Source organism: Microcaecilia unicolor, chromosome 10, assembly GCF_901765095.1.
Source record: "Microcaecilia unicolor chromosome 10, aMicUni1.1, whole genome shotgun sequence".
In the NCBI taxonomy this organism is placed as follows: domain Eukaryota; kingdom Metazoa; phylum Chordata; class Amphibia; order Gymnophiona; family Siphonopidae; genus Microcaecilia; species Microcaecilia unicolor.
The window spans coordinates 148,238,040-148,261,907 of record NC_044040.1 but is presented as its reverse complement, the minus strand read 5'-3'; the positions used below and the strand labels follow the sequence as shown (position 1 = coordinate 148,261,907).

Here is a 23,868-nt window from a genome sequence, read left to right as displayed (position 1 = left end):
GAGCTCATTGTAATATATTTGCATAGGATTCTCAGTAGTTGCTATGGCACATGGTTAAAGCCACGTAAAACCCACCGGTCTGCAGCAAACACTGCAACCACAGTAAGCTTTGTGGATCGGCCCTTCAGTCACCATCCTCATGAACCACACCCAACTCCTGTCACTCACAACCTACACGGTTAAATACACACATTCAAGCCAGTTATTTTCTATGCAATCCTAGAGTCTCATACACACTTATGGAGGCAAACACGCCTTTGAACAATGCTTAGAGCAGAGCTTCACAAACTGTGGGTTGCAACCCCAAATGGAGTCATGGAACTTGCAGTTGGGGTGATGACCTCAGTAGACACTCCGTAAGAAGTAATTGTCCTATGCTGCCCAGGGGTTACACACTTTCTGCGGCTGTAGAATTGGGGTTTTTCCCACAGAAAGATTAGTGGGTGTTGGCTTACAGCAGTTAGAGTGATGGGAAGAGACAGAGAGAGAGACAGAGTGACTGCTGGGCACAAGAAGTAGGGATTGAAAAAGAGAGACTGAGATTGAGTGATGGGCAGAGCAAGTAAGTCTTGAGAGAGAGAGAGAGAGAGAGAGAGAGAGAATGAACAGGTGACAGGGGCTGTGGGGTATGGTGAATTCCCAGTATCATGGCTAATGAACAAGTCTCTCAGCCGAGTTTTAGCAGGTATCTGCCAGTGTGTATGCATTTGTTTATGTATATTTCTGAAATAATAAAATGTAAATCGCATTTGGATCTTATGTAGGTAAAAAGCTCTACAAAAATCCAAGCAGAAGTAATACATAATAATAACAATAAAGCTTTTATTACCTCATTATTCCACAACAAAAATAGATTAATACTGAAAAACATTTACCTTCGATTTGCATGGGGAAATTATAGATTCTAGAACCAGGACTGGTTTTCAGCTCATATAGCAGCAATTAAAGACTGAACCTAGAAAGTGAGTTAATATGAAACTGGGAGCCTCTCTGTCCCTTGGAATTGTCTGCCCAGATATTCCTCCATGATTGCTGGCTTTTCATTTTTTCCTTTTGGCACCTCTTTGGTGCTACAGAATTTGAAAAATGTCACTAGTAATGTTGAAATCTGGAAAAACTAGAATCTAAAACTGAAATATTTTCAAAACTACACAGGTTAAATGAAAGATATGAACCTGCAGTGAAGTGACACTGCCTCTGGATGACAACAAGGCAATCTTAGGTTTTCACCTTGTACTGTAACAGTGCTGAATAACTATTTGTAAGCCTCTTCTTTGCATAAATGTGCAGGGTTTGACAACCAGTTGTATTGCAAGTCCCCTGCCAGTAGCCATTGTCACACAAAGTCAGTGGAGAACTTCTCTTATCATCAACATACATTGCATCTACACCGGGAGCCCTGAGTTTAAAGTGCACATTGCTATTGGCTGGCAGCACTCCTGCAAGAGGCTCCACCAGTTCATAGTCTTCCATCCATGAAGAGTATGATAGAGGGAAGACTGGCCACTTTACACTGGCATTCGTACAGCAAAGGAGGTAGTTACAAACAAAGTCATACATGCCATGATCAGATTTGTTCTTGGCATAGATTTGGAGAACATAAGTCCCTGCCTGAGGGAGCTGGACTTTAAACTCAACCCTGTTTTCCCAATGGGCTTGAAAAATATGTCTTCTCTTAGTATCTTCGGTCACTGTGATGTTTTCAGAGTGCAATTCAGCCATGGTGCTTAGATGTGTATTCAGTTTGAAACTGATAGCACAACGTCCATCTTCAGTATGAATGATCGGCTCTACGTGTGATGGCTCCAAAAGTCCTTTCTTCTCCGTCAGCCAACTAGGACCCAGAGGATTAATAAAATCTTTGGGAAATTTAATGCTTCTATTCACAGAGTTGCATTTAATAATGTAGCTTAATACAAAATCATAGCTACCATTTGAACTGTAAGGTTTGGCATAGATCTGTAATTCATGATTTCCAGTCACCTGTGGATAGACCTCAAGCTTCATCCCATTGTCCTGCAAAGTCATTAAACCTGACTTCTCTGTTCCATTCAGATTAAATATGAACAATGTTTGGGAATGTCCCTCTATGGAAACTGTTGCCTTGCCATCTGCTGTAAAGAAAAAGAGAAGACAGGTAAATAGTTTCCTTTCCTTTACTTTGGTTAACAAAATAGACGCTTCATCTGTTTCATCTGGATCCTAATTTTGTCCTTGATATTGCTGATTTTCTGAGATATGGGTGGGGTAATAAGGATAGTATTTGCTTCTAGTATAACAATCTGTAACCTTCATAGCCAATAGCTCACTGTCTAGCAGGCAGACAAGTCTTCTAGGAGCTTATAGGGTTGCCTGCTGTCCTTCCTGTCTCATGGTTCCTCATCCTGCTTTCCTAGTTCTGATGAAGATGCAGAGTTTTAATCAAACTAGTGATATACAGAAGCTAGATTCTATGAGAAAGGAACCTGCAGTGGTTGTTTCAAGCACAAGCACTAGTCAGTTTATAGTGTTAGTAGAAAATGATATTACAATGAAATAGTTTATATATTAGAAAATAATTTGAGAAATGTATTGCTCTTGATTGTAATTTTTCAGAGCATATTGTCCTCACATTCAGAAACATCAATGTGCATTTTTATTCTGGATTATGGTATAATGTCCTCAGTGTCGACTCCTTTACCCTATTTTAGTAAGAATCTATATCATTCTTGTTCTTAATCAGTTTTATGAGTGGAGTGGAGGAGTGGCCTAGTGGTTAGGGTGTTGGATTTTGGTCCTGAGGAACTGAGTTCGATTCCCACTTCAGGAGCAGGCAGCTCCTTGTGACTCTGGGCAAGTCACTTAACCAGGGGTGTGCTGGTAAATTTTTAACAACAGGCTCTTTCTCCGGACGTAGCCAGCTCTGCAGTTGGAAGGGTTAGGGGTGGCTGGAGTGGTGGGGAGCAACACTTGCCTCTCTCTCCTCCCTCCCTTCGTGCGGGCACGCTAGGCATACCTTTGCTGGCAGCCAATAAATGGACTGCCACCACTCTCAACGTCTTGCTCTGAGCAGCATGCTGAAACTTCTCACACATGCTGGAGAAGTCCCAGCCTCCTGCTCAGAGCTGGAAACAAGGAGTGGGGAGCAGCAGCAGTCTATTTACTTGGCTGGCAGGGCTCAGCATCCCCACCAGCAAAGTAAAAGAGAATTCAGCAGGGGGCCCAAGCCCACATTTTGGGAGTCAGTTGTTAAAGTAGCCATGGAGGGCCCTACTTTAACAACCGGCTCCCAAAATTCTTAAAAACTTAACCGGCTCTTGCGAGCCTGTGAGAACCTGCTCCAGCACACCACTGCACTTAACCCTCCATTGCCCCATGTAAGCCGCATTGAGCCTGCCATGAGTGGGAAAGTGCAGGGTACTAATGTAACAAAATAAATAAATATAAAACAGGAAACATCTCATTGCTACTTTGTCTTGTTACTTGTGCACAATTTGGGTAAGCATAAATGTGGGGCAGGAGGTAAGAGTATGCTGATGTGTCTTGCGGGTCGATTTACACCTGCTTCAAGTCATGCATAACACCCCCACCCCAACTAAGTTGTCTTTTGGACTTTGAGACTTAGAGAAGAGTTGGATGGTGGAGGTACTTATACATCTTTGCACATTTCACGTTTCAGTTTTATTTGATATAATGCAAATTACAGAAGGATGTAGTTATGCGGTTTAAAATAAAATAAATAATGCATATGGGGTAGAAGTGGAAAGGACATGAGAGGAACCTATAAATTACAAATTGATTACTTATAAGGGAGAGTGGGGTAGGAACAGTGTTATGCCAATTACTTATAAAAAATAATTAATTACATCTACTTTTAATTTTCAGCTTAAAGTAATTAGCCATGGCAATTATCCATCTAAGAAAGTAGTTCATTACTGATTACAGTTACCAGTTTAGAGTAGCTAATTACTTTTCATTTACTTTTGAACACAACATGGATGCAAATAGAAATATGAGGGCAAAACATAAACTAGGGAGCCCAAGAAGTCAAACTTAGCTTGAATTGCAACAGTGAATAAATCAAAACAGAAATGCATTTTTCAAAGCTAACATATTCACGTTAATAAATTCAAAATAAACACTTGCTTTCTATCTTTGTTGTCTGGACATTTTATTTTCTCATCATGCTGGTCCCAGTTTCTTCTGTTTTCCTGCCTTTGCTCTCTTTCCATTAGCTGTTGTCCATTTCTCATTTCTCCTCTTGTTCCATTCCCTCACTACACCAGTCTTAAACACACTGATCTTTCTCTTTTAGCTTTTTCCTCCCTATTTACTTTTCTCCCTCCACCCCTGGGTCCAACGTCTCTCTCCCTCCCTCCCCCACATCCAACATCTCTTCATCTCTCTTCCTTCCCTCCCTCCCTGTGTATAACATTTCTCCATCTTTGTTTCCTCCCTCCCTCACCACTACTCTCGAGGTCCATCTCTCCAACTCTCTTCATCCCCTTCCCCATCCCACCCCACTGTACATAGCCAGCAACTCTCCCTTTTCTTCTCCTCTGCTCCGGGTCCAACATGTCTCTCTCTTCCTTCCTTCCTTCCTTCCTTCCTTCCTTCCCTCCCTCCTTTCCTATAAAACTAAATTACTTTGGATAGATCCTGTTACCAACTTCATTCTGGACACACTTATGATTTCCAGGGACCTTTCTTTAAAGGTTGAGTGAACCTCCAAGGTGTTGGGTTTTATCTTAGATTCCACACTCTCTTTTTATCCCCTAGTTAATCATATAGTTAAGATAGTATTTTTTTAAGCTTCGTCAACTGCATAATGTACATCACTATTTTGATAATAAACATTTCTCAGCTTTGGTCCAAGTGCTTGCCATATCCCATTTAGACTATTGCAATAGTTTATATTCTTCTATTACAGTTAAATTGTGCACTAAACTTTAGATTCTTCAAAATATGGCTGCTAAACTCATTTTTCACCTGAAAAAAATCTGATAGAGTTACTCCTATTTTGATTTCTCTTCGCTGGTTCTCTGTACATGCCTGTGTTCTTTTAAAACTAGCTTGCTTAATATTTAAGGTGTTTAACAGTTTAACTCCAGAATATTTGTTAAATCTTATTGCTTTTCCTTTTCTTAAGTGATCATCAAGGTCTAGCAACCCTCTTCTCCTACTATTTCCATCTTTTGTGGAAGTCAGGTATAAGAAAAATTTTGAATACTCTTTTGGTTATTAAGCAGTACAGTTATGGATTTCATTACCTATAGATCTGCATGCAGCTTCCTCATAAGAACATAACATAACATAAGAACATAAGAGTAGCTATACTGGGTCAGACCAATGGTCCATCTAGCCCAGTATCCTGTTTTCCAACAGTTGCCAAGCCAGGTCACAAGAACCTGGCAGAAACCCAAATCATGGCAACACTCCCTATTACAAATCCCAGGGCAAGCAGTTGCTTCCCATGTCTATCTCAATAGCAGACTAAGGACTTTTCCTCCAGGAATTTGTCCAAATCTTTTTTAAACCCAGATACGCTAACCGCTGTTACCACATCCTCTAGCAAAGAGTTCCAGAGCTTAACTATTTGTTGAGTGAAAAAATATTTCCTCCTATTTGTTTCAAAAGTATTTCCATGTAACTTCCTCAAGTGTCCCTTAATCTTTGTACTTTTGGAATGAGTAAAAAATCATATCTCCCCTCATCCGTCTCTTTTCCAAGCTAAAGAGCCCTAACCTCTTTAGCCTTTCCTCATAGGAAGATGAGTTCCATCCCCTTTATCATTTTGGTTGCTCTTCTTTGAACCTTTTCTAATTCTGCTATATCTTTTTTGAGATATGGTGACCAACACTGAACGCAATACTCAAGGTGTGGATGCACCATGGAGCGAATAAAAGGCATTATAGTATTTTCAGTCTTATTCACTGTCAAGCTTGTGAGTTCTTGTGCCAAGTGGAGCACTGCTGAGCATGATGACATGCCCCCGTACTCTGCTTGGCGGCCGAGCAACCCTGAGGTTCACCTGCGGTGGCCGCCATTCCCCGGAGGTTGAGCACCCAGGTGCGGCCGGCCAGCATGACTTGTGCAGGAAGCTGAGGAGAGGGGCGCTGAGGAACCAGCTGGAGGGGAACAGAAGGGAATGGTCCTGGTACAAGCAATGTCCAACAGGCAGGCAGTAGGCGAGACTAATCCAGGTACAAGCAATGTTCAACAGGCAGGCAGCAGGCAAGAGTAATCCAGGTACAGGCAGAGTCAGTAGGCAGGCAGCAGACACAAGAGTAATCCACAGGCAGAGTCAGTAGGCAGGCAGCAGACACAAGAGTAATCCAGGTACAAGCAGAGTCAGCAACGAAGAACAAGTAGAGGAGAAGCACACTACTGAGCAAGTAACCCCTACAAAAGTAGAAGCCGAAGCAAAGAGTCTAGGGAGAGCTCAGCTGCTGATAAAGTGCTGGCGTCTGACATCAGCAGGGAGAAGGGGCACAGCCATAGGACAAGAGCAGGGGAAGGAGCAACAGGAAGACCAATAAGAAAGAAGCAAGGGAAGCCAGGCAGAGGAAGAGCAGATCCATGTGGGTGGAAGCAAAGCAATCAAGGAGCCTGGAAGCCAGGCAGAGAGAGAGAGCATGGAAGCAAAGCAATCAAGGAGCCTGCAGCCAGAGAAGAACCACACACACATGGCTCAGGGCTGTGCCAGTCAAGTGTGTGTGTCGAAGGGACCCTGCGCAGCCCAAGGACGCCGCTTGCATTGAGGTAGGGGACATGACATTCACCATCCCTTTCCTAATAATTCCTAGCACTGTTTGCTTTTTTGGCCACCGCCATTGTACACTGAGCAGAAGACTTCAGCGTATTATCTATAACAACACCCAGATCTTTTTCTTGAGTGCTGACCCCCAAGGTGGACCCTAGCATCATATAGGGGTCCTTTTACCAAGCTGTGGTAAAAGGGCCCTGCACTAGCGGCAATGGCCATTTTGCTGCATGCTGCAGCCTTTTTACTGCAGTGGGTAAAAAGACCAAACAATGGCATGGTCATGCAGTAAGACTTCGCCTACCATGTGGCCATACTGGGGGGGGGGGGGGAGCACTTAACAGCACTCACTGAGCACAATTATCACCAGGTTAGCGCCGTGCTAGAAAATAGCTAGCTATTTTCTCTTGCACAGCAAATGGCGCATTCTGGGGCTGGAACTACTGCCAGCACCCATGTTGGTCCAGCGGTAGTTCCAGATTAGCGTGCAGTAAGCCCACATTGGGGATTATCGCCACTATGTAAAAGGGCTCCATAGTTCTTTCATAAGGATTTGAAAATGTGCTTATTTAGAAAGTTTTATGTTTAATTTGTTTTTGACATGGTTTTAGAAGTGCTGTTACCTGCCGGCACCTGCCTCTTCCCTTTACTGTGGCTGCCTCTCTGAAGTACCTTCCTGTTTCATCAGAGGCTTAGGCAGCTGCAGTAAAGGGACGAGGCAGGTGCCGGCGGTGGCAGGGCAGTGTATGGGAATCGCTGCCACTGCTGGGTTTGGAACATCACCGTGACGAGATAAAATGCTCGAGGGGAGCAGCATCTCGGCCTGGGGGGGCAACTCAGCCCGGAGGGGGCGGCATGTTAGCTCCACCTCAGGCGGCATCTTGCCTTGGTCCGGCCCTGGTTTGAACCACCATGTGGTTGGGAGTTAGCGGGATGCAAGTGCCATATCATATGATATCATCATATCATGTCATATAACATCTCTCTCTCTCTCTTTCTCTCTCTCTCTCTCTCTCTCTCTTCCCTCCCTAAATTTATCCTAATAATTGGGTCAAGTTCTTATTATCATGCAGAAGCAATAACATTTCAAAATGTTCATCACCCAAATGATTTTGTCTAGATGTGAGAATTTGTCATCTCAACAGGTGCACTAGAAGGAATACAGGTATTATTTTTTTTTTTAAACTTCATTCACCAAAGGATATTTGTTCAGATACTCTATAGACTTGTCAGTGTCATAAAGATATAAATCCAGTTTTTGGCAAACATTGGAAATGACAGAGGTTGACTACTGTACATTATTCTCAAAACATAAAAAATCCTCCTCGTCTTCCTTGGCTGGTGCTGGACTTGTCTTTTCCTCTTTGCTCTTATGTAGCTGCATCATTTCATTCTTTAGCAGGCTTATAGCCTTCTCCTCTAAACCTTTCTCAGAACACCATCGCTTTCGAAACCATGGTATGCAGACTGTTGCTAGCAATGAAGAGCCACAGCGAGACTTCAATCCCTTTAGAACAGCATCTACCAATGCCTTTGCATACTTCAGTTCCTCTCTGACATCATTTAATTTCCTTCTTACAGAAAGGATTGTTGGCAACAGAAACCCAATATAACAATGGTTTTCAGCTTGAAGAACATCCAAAGCATTGACAAGTGGTTTCATTACCTTACAATATTCTCTAAGGAAGATCAATTCTGTCTGAAGAAAATATGGTAGTTTCAGTTTATCATAGGCAACCTGCAGTTTATTTTCTGACTCTGATGCTATGGCACAGATCTTTTTTCAGTGGCATCATACAGAGAATTCCAATGAGTGTCCAGCACTAGGAGAGATGTTTGTAGTTCTTCATGAACTATTTCAGCAGCTTTTCCAGCAACTATTACAACTACTACTACTAATTATTTCTATAGCACTACTAGATGTACACAGTGCTGAACACATTATATGCAGGTACTTTCTCTGTCCCTAGAGAGCTCACAATCTAAGTTTTTGTACCTGGGGTAATGGAAGGTTAAGTGACTTGCCCAAGGTCACAAGGAGCTGCAGTGGGAATCAAACCCAGGATCCCAGGATCAAAGCCTACTGCACTAACCATTTGGCCACTCCTCTCACTTTAGTCCATAGAGCAGAGCAGTTAGCCATTGTGGTGCAGCACACCTTCTTGTAACTTGAATTTCTGCAGCCTTTTTAGAATCTTGTGTAGCAATTAAATTCATTGTGTGGGAAGCACAAGGTTTGTGTGGCAGCAGTGAGTACTGGAGGTCAGGGGCGTAGCCAGACACCCAATTTTGGGTGGGCCTGGGCCCAATATGGGTGGGCAGAAGAACCCCGTCCCATCCCACAGGTGATTTGGTCTCTCCTTCTGTCGCTTGCATGCCATATAGTCTCTCAAACATCCCCCCTCTCCCGTATACCTTTTAAATAGCAGATTTTCACTGGCAGCGAGCAGCAACTAATACACACTGCTCATGTTGGCCTCACACCCTTCCCTCTGTTGCAACTTCCTGTTTCTGCCTAGGCAGAAATACATCAGAGGGAAGGCTGTGAGGCCAACATGAGCAGTATGTATGCCACTGCTCATTGCAGGCAAAGATCTGCTACTTACAAGGTATGCGCAGGAGGGTCAGTTGTTGGGAGTTTTCGGTTGGTGGGGCTTGGGAATGCCTGCCAGCCACATCATAGGTATGCTGCTACTGGGTGGGCCTGAACCCAAAGTGGGTGGGCCTGGGCCCACCCAAGCCCACCCTTGGCTACGCCACTGCTGGAGGTCAGAGGATTAATCCTGAAGGACTCTCTGCATATCAGTGAATGCAACAGCATTTTCATTCACCTTCTTGTTGCTTTCTGAGACTTCAGTACCATCTTGAAAATTCTAATTATCAACTGATGCTCCAAAGTGGTGCTCCAAGAACCTTAAATGCATTGATGAAATTTGAGGAAACTTTTCACATCCCAGTGATAGTTGTAATAATGTGCAGTGACCAAACAATATTTCTCAAAAAGACATACAATCCTGCTTATAATCGAACGAGAAAAACGCCCAAGTTCCGACCTAAATCGGGAGATGGGCGTTCTTCTCACAAAAACAAATAAAGCGGCATAATCGAAAGCCGAACTTTGGACGCTTTCAACTGCACTCCGTCGCGGATGCGGACAAAGTTGACGGGGGAGTGTCGGAGGCGTGGTGAAGGCGGAACTGGGGCGTGGTTATCACCCGAACAGAGATGGGCGCCCTTCGCCGATAATGGATGCGTTTGTAGCTAGAATTTAGGGCACTTTTCCTGGACCCTGTTTTTTGACGAATAAGGCCCCAAAAAGTGCCCTAAATGACCAGATGACCCCCAGAGGGAGTCGGGGATGACCTCCCCTGACTCCCCCAGTGGTCACTAACCCCCTCCCACCACAACAAATGATGTTTCACAACTTTTTACTTTCACCCTCAAATGTCATACCCTCCTCCCAAGCAGCAGTATGCAGGTCCCTGGAGCAGTTGTTAGGGGGTGCAGTGGACGTCAGGCAGGTGGACCCAGGCCCATCCCCCCCCTACCTGTTACAATTGTGCTGCTTAATGCTACTAGTCGTCCAACCCCCCCAAACCCCCTGTACCCACATGTAGGTGCCCCCCTTCACCGCTTAGGGCTATAGTACTGGTGTAGACTTGTGGGCAGTGGGTTTTGAGGGGGATTGGGGGGCTCAACACCCAAGGGAAGGGTGCTGTGCACCTGGGAGCTCTTTTACCTTTTTTTTTGTTTTTGTAAAAGTGCCCCCTAGGGTGCCCGGTTGGTGTCCTGGCATGTGAGGGGGACCAGTGCACTATGAATCCTGGCCCCTCCCATGAACAAATGCCTTGGATGTATTCGTTTTTGAGCTGGGCGATTTCATTTTCCATTATCGGTGAAAAGCAAAAACGCCCAGCTCACACCTTGGCGAATAAACCATGGGCGTCTATTTTGTTTTGGAACATACGGTTCACTCCGCCCCTTCACGGACCCGTTCTCGGAGATTAACGCCCATGGAGATAGGCGTTTCTGTTCGATTATGCCCCTCAATGTCTCTGACTGTCATCCTGTTGGCGAAGCGAATGCATGTTTGATTAAAAGAAAAACAATATCCCCTGAGGAAGCCCGTCTGGGTAAAGTGGGTCCCTGTTGGGAGATCAAAGATTTGAGTTTAAGTTAAGTGCTTCTTTTTTGTATGCTGTGTGATGATGTATGGCGAGTTTAGAAATACTTATGGACAATGATTAAACAGAATGACATTGTAGAAGATACTTGAATCGGTGAATCAATAGTAGAAGCAAGTGAAGCAAACAAGTAAAAATTTAATTAAATAAACTTGGGAGGTGTTGAGCCAATGATTGGTCTGAGTCATAAAGAGCCTTGGCGTTTGATGAAATTGAATGGGTTACACCCAGCCAGTGACTGTTACCTTTGACTGCTGAAGCTTTTTCCCCCTCCTTTTTTAAATTTAAAACTAAAATTTCAACAGAGTATATTGCCTGTTTGTGGAATATTGTTTGGTCACTGCACATTATTATAATTTCACCGGGATGTGAAAAGTTTCCACAATTTTAGTTTTTTACTTTTACTAGATTTGGTGGAACAGTTCATTTTTTGTGTGGGCAATTGATAAAATTTGAACCACATGCAATAGCATCAAAAGTGTGTTGTCCTTTAAATCTTACACAGCTAAGAAAAGAGAATGGCACACAATAATATCAACAAAACATTATTACCTATACTAGTCTTCCAGTTTAGAGCGGTTTACAAAATAAGATACTGGGGAATGCCCAGGAATTACAATGATAAAAGCTGTTAATATATTTCCTACCTCACTTTCCACTTAACATTCAAAATAATTACAGAATAAAAGAACTATCCTAATTTTCAGCCCTCTAATAACAGTATACAGAATTCAGTACATATTTCCTAAATAAAAATGTTTTAATATTATGTCTGAATTCTATGTAAGAGCCAGATAATCTGATTATATTTGAATTTTCTTTTCCAAACCTAGCTGCTTGAAAGGATAACAAATATTCAAAACTTTTCAGCCTTTTTATACCTCTAGGAGAGGGGAAAGAAAAAAGTTATCACACCCCTTCCTAGAGTCCCTAATATTTATTGCTAACTTAAAATGACCATGTAAATAAGATGTGACCAGGCCATATAAGGTCTTATAAAGAAAACATGAGAATTTGAACAAAATTCTGGCATCAGTTAGTAGCCAGTGCAACTTAATATAATATTGAGACAAACTTAAGTGAAAAAAATTAAATGAAGTGCCATATTTTGAATAGTTTGAAGCCTTTTAAAAAGTTGTTTTGAGCATCCCAAATATATGATAGTGCTGGGGTAGGATTAGAGGGTGGCCAATGTAATTCTGATTTTTAAAAAGGGTTCCAGAGGTGATCCAGGAAATTGTAGACCGGTGAGCCTGATGTCGGTGCCAGGCAAAATGGTAGAGACTATTATAAAGAACAAAATTACAGAGCAAATACATAAGCATGGATTAATGAGACAAAGAGGGGCATAATCGAACGTCACTGGCCAAATAGATCGCCGGCGATCTATGTTGGCGGCGGCGCTACAGCTGGCCGGAACCGTATTATCGAAAAAGATGGCTGGCCATCTTTTTTTTCGATAATACGGTTTAGCCCGGCCAAATGGCGTGGATTTCACCGGGTTTGAGATGGCCGGGTTTGTTTTTCAGTGATAATGGAAAAAAATACCAGCGATCTCCAACCCGGTGAAATCCAAGCCATTTGGTCATGGAAGGAGCCAGCATTTGTAGCGCACTGGTCCCCCTGACATGCCAGGACACCAACTGGGCACCCTAGACATGTGGGTACAGTGGGTTTTGGAGGGCTCCCATTACCAGCACAAGTGTTACAGGTAGGGGGGGATGGGTCTGGGTCCGCCTGCCTTAAGTGCACTGCGGTACCCACTAAAAGTGCTCCAGAGACAGGACTTGTTGCTGCTGTATAAGCTTGCCACACCAGTTGACACCTGAACACTAATCTCTTTGAAAAAGTCCTTTATTTGAATAAGCATGTTTACTCACAGTTAACTGCAGATCAGAGGTTGTGCCCCACTGGCAAAGAGTCCCCTGGTACTGAGATTAGCAGTAGGCCAGAGCTGGCAGAATGGTGTACAATGTCCTCTTTCAGCCACATTCAAGGTAAGAACTAAGTTCTCTAACGTGGCTAACGCATGAAAGGGATCTAAAACTGGTTTACAAACATGGCCACTACTTCATAGACTAACGGAAGTAAAACAGGGCACACTCTGACCCAGTTAGCAGGGGGAAAAGCACCATGGGAGTCCAGCCCAGTACCCTACACCCACCACAATGCATTGCTGATGTGACTCTGCAGTGCACCTAACAGAAAATGTGTCACACTCACCCGAGAGCCACATCAGAACCAGGGAAAGGCTGTGAGAGGATAGAACACATTCTGCTGTCATGGAGGTGGTTATGGCATTTGAGGCTGGCATACAGGCTGGAAAAAAAAGTGTTTAAAGTAGGGGTTTTTTGGTGGGAGGGGTTTAGTGACCACTGGGGGAGTACGGGGAGGTCATCTCCGCTTCCTTCCGGTGGTCATGTGGTCAGTTTGGGTACCTTTTGAGGCTTGGTCGTGAAAATAAAAGGACCAAGTAAACCCGGCGAAATACTGCTTAACGCCGTATTTTTTTTTCCATTATCGGTGAAAGCCAGCTTTCTGGTAGCCACACCCATACCCGCCCATGTCCCGCCTTCACTTCGCCGCCGACATGCCCCTTTGAACTTTCGCCGGCGAGGCAACGGGAAAGCGGCGATGCTGTCAAAAAAGCAGCTTTCGATTATACCGATTTCGCCGCTTTTCCGAGATCGCCGGCCATCTCCCGATTTGTGTCAGGAAATGGCTGGCGATCACTTTCGATTATGAGCTGGAAAGTTATTCAAAGTGGTTAAATCACAAGAGGATTGTGAAAAATTGCAAGAGGACCTTGGAGAATGGTAATACAAATGGCAGATGACTTTTAATGTGAGCAATTGCAAAGTGATGCATGTGGGAAAGAGGAACCCAAACCATAGTTATGTGATGCACATTAGGAATCACCACCCAGCACTGTTGTTGATATGTTGAAACCTTCTGCTCAATGTGCAGCAGCAGCTAAGAAAGCAAATAGAATGCTAGGAATTATTAGGAAAGGAATGAAAAATGCCTTTGTATCACTCCATAGTGTGACCACACCTTGAATACTGTGTGCAGTTCTGGTCACCGCATCTCAAAAAAAATATAGTGGAATTAGAAAAGGTAGAGGGAAGGGTGACGAAAATTATAAAGGGGATGGGACGACTTCCCTATGAGGAAAGAATAAAGCAGCTAGGGCTCTTCAGCTTGGAGAAGCAATGGCTGAGGGGAGATATGATAGAGGTATATAAAATACTAAGTGGAGTGGAACAGGTAGATGTGAATCGCTTGTTTACTCTCTCCAAAAATACTAGGACTAGGGAGCACGCAAAGAAACTACTAAATAGAAATTTTAAAATGAATCAGAGAAAACATTTCTTCACTCAATGAGTAATTAGACTCTGGAATTTGTTACCGGATAATGTGGTGACGGCAGTTAGCTTAGCGGGGTTTAAAAAATATTTGGCTAAACATTTGGGAAAATCCATAGCATATTCTAGGATAAGCAGCATAAAATCTGTTTTGCTGTTCTGGGATCTTGCCAGGTACTTATGACCTGGATTGGCCGCTGTTAGAGACACAGTGCTGGGCTTGATAGACCTTCAATCTGTCCCAGTGTGGCAATGCTTATGTTCTTATGATGTTACAATAGTCCAGTTGACTCAAAATAATTGACTGCATCATTGTTTTAAACTGGTCTCTAATGTTATCTTATGAGCACTTGATATATCTACAGTAGTGCAAACATACTGAAAAGTAGAGAAATGCGCTGCCAGACTATTGCACATATCCTTGCATCTCTTCTCAATTACAGAAACCAATGATTGTCTGACACAGTTTTGTTTGGCTATAAACCCTAAATTCAGTCCCTCCGATATTCAAAAGCATTTAGCCTTGCCGGTTAAACGCACCATAATCTGCTATCCGTGAATTTTTAGTTGGACATGGCCAGCCATGACTCACTGAAAATTCACGGTTAGTGGATAACTGGTTATATCACGCAATATAACTAGCTGTCTGCCTATTTTCAGTGCAAGTTTGGTGATCATATTTGACCGCATGAATACCAGGCCTATCTTTGGCCAGTTCAAACTTAACTGGCCAGCGCTGAATATCGGCTTGTCTGGTTAAGTTTGAACTGACAAAAAATAGAGAAGGTATTCAACATCGGTCACTGGAAACAGCCCGGCATTAAATATCCGGGCTCAGTGCTGACCATGAACTTTATCACTACTTGATGCAGTTTTATTTCTTATGCAGAACGTTTAACTTTGAGAATTCATATACTCCACTGGAATTTGTGCCTTTCTTTTATTCGAACTGTTACCTGAATTCTGTCCCTATTTTTTGTAGTATTCTAACAAAACTGATAGATGCATTTTCTAAAAAAAATAAAAATTGTTTGTCAGTAATTTAAAAAACTACAGGGCCTCTTTTACCAAACTGTTCTAGCAAATCCCATGTGGCAATGCCAACGAAGCCCACACATGGGAATCACTAGCGTGGTTTAGAAAAGAGGCCCAAAGTGAATAAACTTATATCCTAATGTTTTCCTTTAAATATTTTATCATTTTTTTAACATCATCATCTCCATATTTAAAAAACTCAATACTTTATTGTAAATATTTTAATATTTTGAAAAATATTTTTTTAACTATGTTAACATTTTTCCATTCTCTTATTATTTAAAAAGGTTAATTTTATAAGTTAATGCCATTGTTGTTTTACAGTTGTTTTATTGTCAATAATGTTGGTGCTTCTTAAAAGTTAAAACTCAGATAACAACAGTCAGATAACAACATAAATATGATCATCTACCTCTAAGTGTTTTTTAAAGACTTGACATGCTGTTCATGGATGAACTGAGAACTTTTGGCAAAGGCATGCATAGCTTGTACTTCACTGTAACGTTTTTTATCGACTTGCTTTATAAATTCAAAGAACTCTTTCAGGTACTAAGATATAAAAGGCAAATTTTTAGGAAGTTGTTTCAGACATCGCTCATATTATTTGCTAAGCACATTAAGCATTGATTGAAACACAAAATTAAGTGAATCAAAGAGGAAACTTCTAGAAAGCCATTGCAGGAATATTTAGACTTGTAAACACTGTGAGGGCATTCAGTGACAATTTTACTAGATCAATCAGGTGTGTTTTAATGCAACCGCTGTTGACTGGGATTATCCCCTCAAACCGCTCAGAGACAACTGCCCTAATCCTGGATTAGTTGACACTTAGAGGCCATTTTACCAAGCTGTGGGAAAAAGGACCCTGCACTGGTGTTGGGGGGCCATTTTTCTAGCACGCCAAGGACCTTTTTACCGCAGGAGGTGAAATAACCCCAAGCACACATGGCCATGCAGTAAGAGAACTCTTATCGCATGGTCATGTGACAGAGACCCCTTACCACCACCCACTGAGGTGGCGATAAGGGCTCCCGCGCTAACCTGGCGGTAACAGGGCAATGCACAGTGATGTTCGATTACCGCCAGGTTACTGCCACACAAGCCATTTCCAGGCTTGTGTGGCAGTAACCTGGCGGTAATCGAACATCACTGTGCATTCCAGGCTTTTTCTTTTTCTTCTGGTATGGCACACGCTCATGGCAGGACTACTGCCGGTGGCCACGTTAAGCCGGTGGTAGTCCCGAAAGAGCGAGTGGTAAGCCCGCATTGGGCTTACTGCCACTCTGTAAAAGGGCCCCTTAGAAATCTAGTTCCACTCAGCCCACCAGCACTAAAAAGTCTTCTATCTGCAAGATGTGACAGTGGACTTAGCTTTCAAAAATTGGCAACGGTGAAGACAACCTCAACAAAATTCTTGACTGATACTATCTAATGAAATAACTCTAAATAATACCTGGGTTACAGATATAAGTGAATATATTTGGGAAGCTCACCAATAAAGGTCTTTTAAGGGAAATTGGTGTAAAGTCTGGAGGTAAAAAAGCACTTGAAAACTTTATACTTGTGTCTATGCTTTCAAAGTTTCCTCCCTTAGGGGCCCTTTTACAGATCGGCGGTATGCCCAACGCAGGCTTACTGCTTGCTCTTTCAGAACTACCACCAGCCCAACGCGGCCACTGGTAATAGTCCTGCCCCAAGCGCATGCCATTTCCAGGGTAAAAGAAAACCCTTGGAAATGGCTTGCGCAGTGGTAACCCAGCGGTAATCGAGCATTGCCGTGCACTGCCCGGTTACCGCCGGGATAGCGCGGGAGCCCTTATCACTATCTTAATGGGCGGTGGTAAGGGCTTCCTGTCGCATGGCCATGTGGTAAAAGTTCTCTTACCGCATGGCCATGTGTGTCTGGGGTCTTTTTACTTGCTACAGTAAAAAGGGCCCTGGTGCGCAGGAAAAATGGCCCCCGCTGCCAGCGCAGGGCCCTTTTTCCCACAGCTTGGTAAAAGAGCCCCTCAAATCCCAGTCTTAACTAGCACAAAGAGGTCCTGAAGGCCATTGTACATTTTAGAATGCTGGCAACTCTGCAGTAACAGTGCCTTCCAGAGGAAAACATTGTACAGCACAGTGCAACAGCCCTGACTGCTTCCATGCCTGGAAAAAGGGGGCATATTTTGTGGAATGCCTGAAAATACAAAGCCAATATATCCATACAGTACCCTCTGTGCAGCCTGCAAAGACCAGGCAGATGCATTTGAAGTCTTTATAAGCATGTGAGTGCAGACTTCAAAGAGTTTGTGAGAGCATAGACTACTGAAATACATTACAGGCTCTGTCAGAAACACATTTACAAAGTATGTATTATTCCCAATTAATATATCCAAACAAGCAAAGACACTTTAATAATTTGGAAATATTAATTGGGAAGAACACATATTTTGTAAATGGGTCTCTGACAGAGCCTCTGATGCACTGGCGCACGTACCTAGGTTGGCTGCCACCCAAGGTGGGTCGCCGCTACCCCCCCCCCCCCCCCAGCATATTACCCCCCTCTCGGTGCATCAACCACCTCCCTCTACTTCGAAGCACATCACCCTCACCACCTAGGGATGCATGGAGCAGTCGCATGGCTGTCGGCTCTGAAGATCCTCTGTCCAAGAACAGGAAGCAATGCCAGAGGGAGCAGGGAACCAGTGGAGCTGACAGCTGCGCAACTGCTCTGTGCACCCAGGGCAGACAAGCCCCTCCCACCCCACCCTTAGTATGCTAGAGCTCTGATAAATAAATAAATAAATACATGTTAAGGACTCAATCTAATTATCCCTGAAGAATAATGCTGCATTACTTTGAACCACTTGTTTAGTTTGTGTTCTCTCTAATTGACTGCATTTTTACTACATAAAAATATAGAAATCTTCATGCAAGCAAGATAGATCATATATACAAGGAAAGAAAATTCAAAAGAGAAAAGTGGAAGAAAAAGTCAAGTACAACTGCTTAAGGAGAGCACACACACTTGTAACAAAATGAACCACTGAAAAACTAATCCTTAATCTACAGGAAACTGGAGGAACAATTGCTATAGCAATAAAATACGCTGGATCCTGCCACCAGGCCAGAAATATAATCTGAGAAGGAAAACTAACTATCAGAAGCTGGCACTATCCTTGTCTTTTTAATTTCATTTTACTGTTACTATTAGAATTAAATCTGCAGAAATTCTGCATTGTGTAGTTGTGCAGAATTTCTTGAGGCATATTAGATACTACAGAGATCCCAAATGCATGAGGACATAGGTGACAACATTTCAACAGGGTCAGAAGTGCCAAGCACAATACAAATCATCCCTCCCTGGACTTAATGAAGGACCTTGCTCAGCCCCCACTTGCACCCATGCAGCAGGCGCCTATGCATGAGGATCTTAAATTTCATTCCAAATATGACAGACAGCCAGTACCATAAGCATCCCATAAGCATCCATCTTAATACTAAATAACAAAACTATACACGACCTATACAAAACCAAACTCTTATCACATGACTGATTAACCTCTCTGACAGGGGCGTAGCTACGGGTGGGCCCAGGCCCACCCAGTCTTTTGCGACCTTCCACGACGACGACTTACTCTTGCCTGCAGCGGTGAGCGGGCGGGCATAAAAGCAGCAAGCAGCCAGGCTCGACTCCGTCCTTTGCTTCCTGCCCTCTCAGCATCCCGCCCGCCCGAAAGGAAATGACATCAGAGGAAGGTGGGATGGCGCAGAGAGAGGGCAGGAAGCAAAGGACGGAGTCGAGCCTGGCTGCTTGCAGCTTTTACGCCCGCCCCTCCCGCCGCAGGCCAGGATTTGATTCGCGGTCTTGGTTGGCCCCTTGGGGCGCTGGTGGCACAAGCATGTCATGCGGCGGTAGCAGTTATTCACCTGAATTAGAGGCACGAGGACACATGGCAGTACCTGCAGGAAGTGGACAGTATGCACAAAGTGGTGCTGGAGGTAAGTGCAGAATGCTACAGGACTCGTTAGTCCAACTTTTTTTTTTCTGCTACTGATCTCTCCTGGACAGATCACTCTTTGATTCAGTTTAAACTTTCAGTTCTTTCAGGATCTCGGATACCCACTCACACCCATGGCAGATGGACTAGGGCCATCTCTAAGATTGATTCTAGAACTCTACCTTCATCTTTTTTCAGCCTCTTCTGATTTCTCTTCCACATCTTTGGATGAGCTAACAGATGTGTGGCTTTTGATCTTAAGACAGGGTCTTGATACAGTTGCCCCTAAATACTTCTGTGCTCATCGTGTGTCAAATCATCACACCCCCCCAAACTAGGTTTGAACCTAATTCATGTTTAATCTGGGATTGAAGTGTCATAAATAAATAAATAGACAGATACAAAGTGCAGTTCATGTGGGGGAGGGGGCAATGCCCCTTTATACCCCCTCAAAATGACGCACTGATTACGATTTATAACAAATTACTACTCTACCTATAAAAGTTATTCCATTATTATACATCCTCTGGGACCCTATACATGAAAGAAGCTACAGGCTAGGGAGGGTGGGAAATTTCTGGGGGGGGAAGCATAGCCGCCGAGAGAGGGAGCAGGGGGGACAAAATTCCCTGGACCCGGGCCTCCAAGGGGGGCCCGGCGCCGTTGTCCCAACTGCCCTCCGTCATCGACCGTCTGCCACTGGGCCGGGCCCCCTGCATTGAAATCACAGCGCCTCTCACCTCCGTGTGAAAGCGCTGCAGGCAGCAGCAGATCGCCTCCCTTCGAGCCTCCTTCCCTCCCTGTGTCTCGCCCTCATCTGATGTAACTTCCACAAGGGCTGAACACAAGGAGGGCTGAAGAGAGGCGATCTGCTGCCCTGTTGCCTGCAGTGCTTTCACACGGAGGTGAGAGGTGCTGTGATTTCAATGCAGGGGGCCCAGCCCGGTGGCAGATGGAGGGGGGTGGGTGGAGGGGGGAGCGGTGGCGGTGACCTCGGGGGGTTGGAGGGGGAAGCGGTGGCGGCGACCTCGAGGGGGTGGAGGGGAAGTGGGCGGTGACCTTGGGGAGGGAGTGGAAGCGGCGGCCACAACCTTGTGGGGGGGGGGGCGGCGGGGGCGGCCTTGCCCAGGACCCGGCCCAATCTCTCGGCAGCCCTGGGGGAAAGTCCTTGGTAGGAATTGTCCCCTTAAGTGGGAATTGTCTCGGGGGGAATTGGTGGGTGGGAACTGTCCGGGTGGGAACTCGCATGATACCCAATCCAAATATTCAGCACCGGCCACTCCCTGGATATTGATGCAGAATATCCACCTAATGCATATCTGCCTAAATTAAGTCATAAATCTGTGTGCTCAACAGCAGGTGTAAATGTTAGTGGATAGTTTTCCTGAGGTAGTGTTCAAAGTGAAGCATATGTGTTTAATTTTGAAAATCCAGCAAACTTTGCACAGACAGCAGTACACATGCAGTTATAAAATTATCCCTGTAACCTCAGAAGCCCCTTGGCACAGCAGGACAATTGGCGTGCTTAATCTTGTATATCTTCAGGATGCATGGCAGCTTTCTCCAGCCCTGAGAAGTTTTCTTTACCTGTCTTGATGATGGCTGTTTCTGGGTGAGCAGACAGCAGTCCAGCATTGTAAAATCCAGGACCGCAAGTTATGTCGGTCTCATACTGTTTCAGTGATACTGTTGGCTGCAACAGTTGCCATTTTTTGTCTTCTGGGAAATGTTTTCCAATGAACAGTGCAGGATGTGTAAGGAAATAATACTCTTCGTATCTGGAGAATGAAAAAGTATGTATTACAAAAAAAACCTGTAAAACTGGATCAGGATACCACCTTACAAATTAATCATCATACAGTAGGAACCTTATAAATTAGAACCATATGTTTTGTGTGTGTGCACATTATTACACAGTTAACCTGTAATACACAATAAAAGGGTAATTCGATAAAGAGGTGACTATTTTTAGGTGCTCAGAATGCATCTGTTTAGAGCCTTTTCTATAAGGAAAAGTACGCATCTCCTTTATAAGAATACAAGTGTAACAGGTCAAGTATGCAACTATATTTTAAGCACGGCAGGTTACTCTGACATCTATGGTAAATAAACTATTTTTAAAATTTGGGTTTTGCTCACACATTTTTCAGTGGTAGCTCAATGTGAGTTGCATTCAGGTACACTGGGTATTTCTCTGTCCCTGGAGAGCTCACAATCTAAGGGCCCTGTTTACTAGGCCGCCCTGTAGGCGAGCTAGTGTTTTTAGCGTGCGCTAATGCTAGAGACACCCATAGGAATATATGGGTGCCGCTACCATTAGTGTGCACTAAATTTTAGCACATGCTAAAAATGTTAGGGCCCCTTTTACTACGCCGTGTAAGCATCTACGCATGCCCAACGTGCACCAAAATGGACTTACCACCCAACTACCACATGCCTCTTGCGGTAATTTCATTTTTGGTGCGTGTCTGACAAATATTTTTTATTTTCTGGTGCGCATAGCGGAAGCGCACCAAGTGGCATCTGACACACGTAGGCCTTTACCACCCAAATTCTTTACCACTAGGTCTATGGCTTGCGGTAAGGTCTGAGACCCAAAATGGACGCATGGCAATTTTGATTTTGCCAAACATCCATTTTCAGGAAAAAAAAGAGAGGCCTTTTTTACAGACACGCTGGAAAATAATTCTGTGCATGCCCAAAACCCAGGCCTACACTACCGCAGGCCACGTTTTACTGCGACTTAGTAAAAGGACCCCTTAGTGTGCCTTAGTAAGTAGGGCCCTAGGTTTGTACCTTATGCAATGGATGGTTAAGTGACATGCCCAAAATCACAAGGAGCAGCAGTGGGATTTGAACTGGGCACCTTTGAATGTCAAGACTGGTGTTCTAACCACTAGGCCTCTCCTCCATGCCACTCCAGTGGAAACACTGGAATTCATTGGATTGCAGGACCCAAGGCAGCATGCTTTTACTACAGGCAGGTCTTGTCAGACAAATCTAATTAATTTCTTCAATTAGGTGACCAGAGAGTTCGATGAAGGGAGAGTGCTAGATGTAGCATACTTAGATTGTAGCACAGCCTTTGACACAGTTCTGCATAAACTTAGTGCCCTTGGTATGGGCCCTAAAATGACTGACTGGAAGGCAACAAAGGATAATAGTAAATGATATACAGCCTGAGAAAAGGAATGCTACAAGTGGTGTGCTACAAGGATCAGTTCTAGGTCCAGTTCTTTTTTAACATTTTTATAAATTCTTGGAATTTTTGGAAATTCGGAGAATACCACTGTACTATGCTTTTCAAAGAGTGTTAAAGTCATTTTTGTTCATTGTAAAAGAAGTCTTATAGTGATGATGAAGGATGTATTTTAGATTTAAGTTTTTAGTTGTTTCTATTGTAATTCTCCTGAATGAAGGAGCTCTTGTTTGTAATTCACTTAGAATCTGCTCTGAACTTAGCGGAATATAAGAATCATGTAATATAGTGTAGTATAGTAAGTGATATTGCAGAAGGGCTGTCTAGTAAGGTTTGCCTCTTTGCAGATGATACCAAAATCACAATCACTGCCTTGGGAGGTCCTGGCAGCCATTTTGCAATTGGAACCAACATGGGCAGGAGCAAGTCCTCTGCCCATGCTGGTTGGAAAATGGCTGCCAGGACCTCCCATGACAACCTCACGAAGGCTGCTATGGGCAGTCTCGGCAGCCATTTGGATTGGAGTAGTGCATAGGGAAAGAAAGAGTGGGCCACCAGGGCCACTTTGAGGAAGCAGTGGCATAGGGCAGGAATGAGTGGGGACGTAGGTTCATTCCTGATCCTGAAGAGACCAATAAGGTACTCCCAGGGAGGGCCTATAGGTGGTCGGGCAGGAAGGGGGGGGTGCAAGAGAGCAATTTGAAGGAGTGGGGGAGGCTCAGTTTCAGCTGCAAATGCACAGGCACTTTCGGCCGAAACCTGAACCCAGATTTTGGGTTAGTTTTGGTTGCCCTTTAAGCTGCCCTTGAATAAAAATAACTCAAAGTTATCTTTGCTTCTATTTTAAACCACTTGTATTACTCTTCACTCTCCCTCCCTCTTCAAGACTAACATCTCTCCCTTTTCCTCCTTTCCCCTCCCCCAGGTTCGCCAAACCTGTGTCTTTGTCAGCAGCAATTAGGCCAGGCTGCCATCAGATGGTGCCAGGGCCATTCCTCTGCCACATACTACACAAATAGCAGGAATTTGCTTCAGAGGAGGCAGGATGCAGCAGAGGGAAGGCCCTGAGACTGGCAGGAGACAGCCTAGCTTAATCACTACTGATAAAGACACACAGGCTTCGAAGGACTACAGGGAGAGGGAGGGAGAGTGAAATGCCAACTGCAGAAGTAGGGGCAGGGAGAGAATGGATGAAAGGAGGACCCCTCAGCATGTGAGCTGGAAGGGGAATCAAATACATATATAATATCGCCCACCTAATGAATGTGACATGGCTTGTCTGATTTTGTTGCCTCTACAATTGTACCTTGCTAGGCAGCTGCCTACTTTGCCTATTGCTAGGGCCAGCCCTAGAGTGCAC

The 23,868-nt window shown here is 44.1% G+C and overlaps 1 protein-coding gene across 1 annotated transcript in view; it reads right to left on the bottom strand.

Moving 5' to 3' along the window:
* Positions 1–881: 881 nt before the first annotated feature.
* KY (kyphoscoliosis peptidase) overlaps positions 882–23,868 on the bottom strand; it is a 93,923-nt gene continuing 70,936 nt past the window's right edge. The window contains exons 11-12 of the mRNA XM_030216465.1: positions 20,897–21,087; positions 882–2,114 (exon numbers count right to left, since the gene is read on the bottom strand). Coding sequence (XP_030072325.1) covers positions 1,219–2,114; positions 20,897–21,087 — 1,087 coding nt within the window. The 3' untranslated portion in view covers positions 882–1,218. The remainder of the gene's footprint in view (positions 2,115–20,896; positions 21,088–23,868) is intronic.